Source organism: Egretta garzetta, unplaced genomic scaffold, assembly GCF_000687185.1.
Source record: "Egretta garzetta isolate BGI_Z169 unplaced genomic scaffold, ASM68718v1 scaffold228, whole genome shotgun sequence".
NCBI classification, from domain to species: Eukaryota; Metazoa; Chordata; class Aves; order Pelecaniformes; family Ardeidae; genus Egretta; species Egretta garzetta.
In genome coordinates this window covers 3,160,171-3,166,822 of record NW_009260758.1, presented here as the reverse complement: position 1 = coordinate 3,166,822, position 6,652 = coordinate 3,160,171, and the positions used below count along the sequence as shown (strand labels likewise).

The following is a 6,652-nucleotide window of genomic DNA, read 5'->3' as shown; positions in this document are numbered from 1 at the left end:
AACTAGTTAATTTTTTTAAGCTTTAAAAAAAAAAAGTCAAAGAAGTAATGAATTAAGGATGGGGGTTTGGGGTCTTTCTAGATGAAGTGTCTTTTTAAAGAAAGCACAAACTGTCTGTTTTAACCTAACTGTCTGGCTTGACATTGTGTAATATGCTTGCAGAGCCAGATTCTAATGCTATATTTTAGGCTTGCTTTGGGGTAGGAACTTTCTTAATAGACTTGCTGTGTTCTTTATCCTTTGCTAGTGAAGCAGAAAGTTCCAGGGTAAGTTATTGGGGAACTCTGACAGAGTCTTCACAGCATGAGTAAAATAGACACAATCATAATCCAAATTTTCATTTATGTCTGGCTTTTTTGCTTCAATTTAATATAGCTGTTACAGGTAAAATTTCCCTCTTGAATCCTTACCATATGATGATAATTCATTCTGAACTACAGTGCTAGGAAGTGTAGTTTTGAGTGTGTTCGTATAGAATTTTAAGTGGTTACCTTAAGTAGGCGGATTAGGACTATTCATGCAGCTCATGTACTGAACTAATTAAATTTCCAAGCATTTAAGATCAATTCTCATACTGCTCACAATCTTTTACATTGGTGCTCATGTATAGATTTCCACCAGTTTCGATTACTTCTATTTTAAAATCACATTGCTAAACTATTTTAAAAGAATAGCTTTGCCAAAAAGAATTCATGAGGTAAAGTTAATTTCGGGTTTTGCCAACTAAAAACGTTTACAAATGTTGAACAAATTACATGCAAAGAAGGTGATATTGTGACACTTGGTGCCATCTGCTGCTCGATAAATGAAGTTCAGTTTACTGTGGAAAATATTGGAGGGGAATGAACTGGTTTGGGCTTTTGTTTAAACTTTTTATAGCTGAGAGTGAAATAGGAAGGCAACTTTTCCTTCTGGAGTTAGTGGCAGGCTGTGCATTTTGTCAGGTATGCTTATTCCCCAGGTAACCAGAACTGTATCGATGTTCACAAAATACTTCATGCCTTAGTACTCCAGGTGTCCAGTTAGGTACAGCTACATACAAATTAGCCAGGCAGTGATTCTCCAGGATGTCTTACAGATTTGGCTGATGAAAAATAATTTAAAATTTTGTGTATTTTTGTTTCTGTATTGAAATAAATTGATTTTTGAATGGACAGTCTCTAATCTATTAAAAAAAAAAATAAAAATCACAAAGTGCCTTTAATTGTGGACTTTTCGACCCCAAACCAAAATGGCCATCAATGAGAAACAATAATGTAATTAGTGATGTACCTATGTGGAAAAGTTAACAGATCAAGTAGATGCTTCGTGACTGAGTTAAGGTTGGGAATTTCGTTAAGAGGGCTGGACGCTGTGAAGAATTTGGGTATCAGAAAGATTATGGTTGACCAAAAGTTGCTGAACAGCAGCACTATTTGATCGATACTAAGGAAGCTTTAGCGAAATAAATAACGACAGAGCCATTGTTAAGCTTAAAAGCCTTCATGTAATAAACTGAATTAAAAGGAACACTTGTTCCTGGTTTGGTCTGGTTTGTACAAATTTGGGGGATGGGGGAGGAGATACTTCTGGGTCAAAATAGGGAGGTGAAATGTATTTTGCCTGTGTGCCAAAACACTCTGTTTCTGCCACTTTACTTACTTTTAAGCAGTAACGTGTCAAATATTTTGGAAATACTGTCATCTTACAGGGTTACTTTTTGCAAACATCTAATGTATTTAATGCTTAGTCAGCTGTATTCTAACTCTCCACAGCTGATTGATGGAGATTAACTTCACCATCTTTCTATTCTTAGAAGTCATGTAAAGATAAGTTGGTATGGTATAATTCAGGGTGGATAGCAAGGGAAGGCATTAATGAGTAGGGTAGATGTGATACACCTGCTGTGTTTTTTCAGGTAGCTGTGTTGGAACTGGGGCTGCGAGTGGTTGCATTGTAGCCTACCTCCTTAACTGTTTTCCAGCTGAGGATTATAACTTCCTCAGTAATGTAATATATAGAGACTTCTGAAAAACATAATTAAGGTGTTGATACTTGGTCACTTACTGCTTGCTTTTAGTTAAAGTGAAGTGTCACGGAGTATGATTAATCACAGCTATGCTGACCCATTTGCACTGAAGTAGCGGTAGATCTGTGCATCTTTAAGATGTGGCTTTTTAGCTAATGAACTAAGCTTGAGATGACTGCATTAGCTAATTGCTTTAGCTAATGTAATGGGCTTAAGAGACTGTGTACTGAGTTCCTCAAAATAATAAAAGTTGAATTTTAAAAAAAATTTACAGTATAGGGATGTATACACATACACACACCTGTATGTCAGTCTGTATGGATATTGCTCTGGACTTGGTATATCAGTCATATTCCCAATCGAGAAATGGTTCTTAAGTATTGTATTGTATCAAATATTCTTAGACGAATTTTTGAAATGTTTATGGCTTCAACTTCAAATAGTTAACTGTAAAAATGCGTGGTTCCTTATTATTGAAATAACTTTTAAAATATTTTACTATTTTGTCAAGAGTCACAGAAGTTTGTTAAAACATGACCCTATGACTTTGCAATGAAAGTGTATGACATCTCAGGTCCCTGGCGAATGTCTGTAAAGTACTGCTTGTCTGAAAGGTCACTTTCTCATTTAAGTAGGGATGAAGCTGAGTGGAGAATTGTCAGAAAACAGAATGTGTGAATGTGATGCTTATGGATTTACATATCTTACTCTGAGTTTAATTATTTTTGCTGAGCTGTTCCGTGAGAGATAAGTATACTGTCCACTTGTGGCAAAACAGAGTATTTGTAACAGCTAATTTCAATATTTAATGCTTTTTCTGTAAATGTATTTTGTAAAATGTGAAATAAACTACAAGTTGAGAATTTTTTAGCTCTAGTGTGTATGACTCAAATTTGTTTTGAATCACTTACCATTTCTGTTCTATTTGAATAATAAATACAGTCTTAAAAGTATTTTACTGTTGATCTGATTTCCTTATCATTGTGTTAATGAACTATTTGAGTTGTGGGATGATGTAATTAGGATTCTACTTAAGAGTTTTGTGGTGGTAAGCACAAAAGACAGTGCTTTGTTATCTCTGTATATGAGATAGGGAAAAATAAGGCCTTGAGTTACTACCCTACGTTGCTAATGATAACAAATTTCAGTACTTTTGTATCTTCTCAGTAAGGGGGAGGAAGCAATAACGTTGTTGCTTCCTAGCAGTCGTACTCATTAAAATAAAATTAAATTGCTATAAATCTATTTCATTGCAGCATCCCCTTCACTATTCAGCGACTCTGTGAGTTGCTGACAGATCCTAGGAGGAATTACACAGGAACAGACAAATTTCTAAGAGGTGTGGAAAAGGTATGTATCTTTCTGAGAGCGAACACAGCTAAACAGTCACAACTGCCACTTAAATAACTTCTGATTTACTCTCAAAGGTTTGTTGGTTTCATTATGGCTCATAGCCATAGTATAGCTAATAGCTACTCTACGTACAAGTTTGTTTCCTATCTTTTCACATCAAAAAGCAGTTTTAAAATAACTTACAACATAAAAATAAATCTCGGGGCTGTAACTGTTGTGTTTCCTAATCACTGTGCAGTACTGCAACTGTAGTTTGTGGAGGGTGTAATGTCACTTCTTATATTGAGTCCTAGCTGGAAATAGTCAAATAATCAGCTGAAATAATTTGAATTTTTTGATCAGGCATTTCCTTCCACATTTGGGTTCAGATTAGATCCAGTAGGTGAAGAAGGGAGGCCCCTTCTGCCCAGTGTCTTTTGTTTCAATATTTAAATCCTCTTGTGCAGAGGACTGTGCCTTTGTAAAAGCATAGAGGTGCCATTTAATGGTATTTTATAGCTTATGTCAGAATGTGGGATCTTTCAAAAGGAGATAACAGACTTTCAGGATGTGGTTCCACATAGGATTTTCTTGATGGCAAAATTGGCCTGAGGTTCCAATTTAGGCTATTTGGTTGAAGAAAGGTTAACTTGTAAATGGATTGTTTTTCACTGTTACAGTGGATGCAATCCGGTGTATTCTTGCAAGCTGAGATGGAAAGGAGGTGGTCAGGAATAAATGATAAGATAGGGATTCCACAAAGCAGTTCCTTAGCCAACAACAAGATCGGTGAAACCACGCCTCAGGTTTTATGGAGAACCTTCATTAAAAGTTCATCTGGGTTACTTTAGCTGGCCATGTGATAAAAGCCCCCCTGTATAATTGGGCTAAGTACTGATTTGAAGAGAGAGAACCTAATTTTTAAGCTAGGTTTCTAGATGTTAACATTGATATAGTTTGCAGTGCCATTCGAGAGGGAGAGGTGGCTAAGCTAAACATACTGAGTTAATCATCATGTCAGCCCTTTGGGGCCAGAATAATTTAACACTTGAAATATGGTTGTGCCAAAAGTAACTAATAGTGCTTGCACGCTTTTGAATGCAGGACTCGCGTACGAATACATCGTTTCTCCAGCAATTAAGAAGTTTTTCAGCATTTTGGAATACTTTCTTTTCCAGAGATACCTCAGAAATTACAAATGCTTGGGCTTAAGGCTTAATGTGCTGGTCTTGTTATGGCAGTAATCCACTTCTGAAAATACTGACTTTTAGTGTAATTACGGCCTGACCTTGTAAAGAGGGAGTAGAGATACTTTTTGTGTATCTGTCATCTGTTGATAGCTGTCAACCCAATTTTCTGTAGAGATGCTTCAACAAACATGACCAAAATCCTGTAACTCTTTAAGTTTTGGGGTGTTGTCAAGAGCTGCAGCTTCTGTTTCTGAACTCTTTAATATGTTGTTTGTGTATTGCAGAATGTCATGGTTGTCAGCTGTGTATATCCATCTTCAGAGTAAGTATAATTTTCTTGAACCGTTAAGCTTGTGTTAGTAGAGGGGAGAATGTGCACCTGTGTCTGATGTACTTCTGTTGCTGGCAGTAATTGTATCCAAAAGACAGACACGCAGAGTTCAGTTTTCGTTACTGATAATTACGTCAACGGTAGTGATAGTGGCCTGCAAGTGTTACATGTAGTAATGTGGAAATGAACAAACGGTTTTGGAATTGTATATATGGTACAGCTCAGTATTATCCCCGAACACTAAGCTGTTATTTTATACCATAGCTGGTGGTGGAAAAAATGGATACCCCTCGATAACTGCGCTGTAACTCCATATCCTGTTTCCCTAGTATAATGTATAGGTAGCAAGCCCCTTGAGGACTGAAAGTGGGGGACTGTTTAAGTGTGTGTGTGTGAGTTCTGTGCAAACAAGCTTAAACTAATTTAAAGTTCCTTTATTCATAACACTTCTTTAATTTTTTTTTTTTTTTAAGGAAAAATAACTCCAATAGTTTAAATCGGATGAATGGTGTTATGTTCCCAGGAAATTCACCAGGGTACTCTGACAGGTAAGTTTAGTTTCAGGAGTTAACTTTTTCTGGATAAAAGCAAGGTAGTTCTGGAAATAGGTGGTTCAAATCCCTTATCATTACCGATTCTGATCCCAAATAGGTAACCTCAAAACTGGGGTGTGACATGGAATACTGGGGAAGGAGGGTAGAATAGCCATGAACATACACACTATGTACTCTGTGTGTTGCTCTTTTTGTAATGTCATAGTTTAGAATTTTTTTGTGTGTTGTTTAAAGTTTTTATTGTAGTTTGCGTTGTTGTAGGCAAGGAATTTTTTATTCAATGTAAAATAGCGAAGTACCTGATCTTTTTTGTTTTGATGATCTTTTAAAACAAGGTTATAGCTGCTTTCTACCTGTTAGGAACACATTTCTTTACTAAAAGCATGGGTTAACTTTTTGTTACTATTTTTAAAGATCTAATGTAAATGGTCCTGGAACTCCCAGACCAGTAAATCGACCGAAGGTTTCTTTGTCAACTCCTATGACAACAAACGGTTTGCCAGACAGCACGGAACATAAAGAACCAAGCTTGCAGCAAACAGAAGATAAAAAACACAGGTTTGTGAGAAGTAATGTATTTTGAGTTTTTATTATTCTCAAGTTTTTTTTTCACTTGCATTTTAAAAATATTTTATAAGAGAATGGCCATCTAAGGTGTGCATAATTAAGTCTTAACATATGAAGTCTTAACATATGAATATCTGCAGCAGGATTTGATGTGTACTTGCTGCTGTTTGGGCTGTCTAGAGAACTATTAGCTCAAGTTTGCACAGTTGCAGTAATACATCTTATAAGCATACGGGATGTATAGTAAAAATGAAGACTGAAGCATAGAGTTCAGCAATCCATAGCTACCTTATTTACGTCAGGATGTTAAACTATAACCAGGCAGGCTATTTCATAAACGTTTGCTGCTGATTCTGACAGCGGGAGCTGCCTGTAATTTGCACTCATCAGAGCAGCCCAACCACTCTGCATTTTCATTGACAGCCAGGTGAAGGAGGAGTGATGGCTTTGAGGTTTCGTTACGTAGTAAGTGAAGTGAGTTCTATTGCTATCTCTTGTAGAGCGTTTAACTCGAAGTAGCCGCTACTTTTTTTAAAGCGTGATAACATACAGACTGTTTTTCTTCAATAAAAACTACATCTGCTTTTGTTGTTTATAGTGAATCACCAGCATCTGAATCGGAAGGCGCTCAGAGCAGCCCAGTAAAAAATAAGCACTCTGAAGATGATCC

General features: G+C 36.5%; 1 protein-coding gene across 1 annotated transcript in view; it reads left to right on the top strand.

The window, feature by feature from the left end:
- Nucleotides 1-6,652, top strand: part of PPP4R2 (protein phosphatase 4 regulatory subunit 2) — a 32,406-nt gene that overhangs the window by 22,175 nt on the left and 3,579 nt on the right. The window contains exons 3-7 of the mRNA XM_035901387.1: nucleotides 3,265-3,358; nucleotides 4,815-4,852; nucleotides 5,335-5,409; nucleotides 5,830-5,973; nucleotides 6,581-6,652. The exon at nucleotides 6,581-6,652 is cut by the window's right edge and continues 1 nt beyond it. Coding sequence (XP_035757280.1) covers nucleotides 3,265-3,358; nucleotides 4,815-4,852; nucleotides 5,335-5,409; nucleotides 5,830-5,973; nucleotides 6,581-6,652 — 423 coding nt within the window. The remainder of the gene's footprint in view (nucleotides 1-3,264; nucleotides 3,359-4,814; nucleotides 4,853-5,334; nucleotides 5,410-5,829; nucleotides 5,974-6,580) is intronic.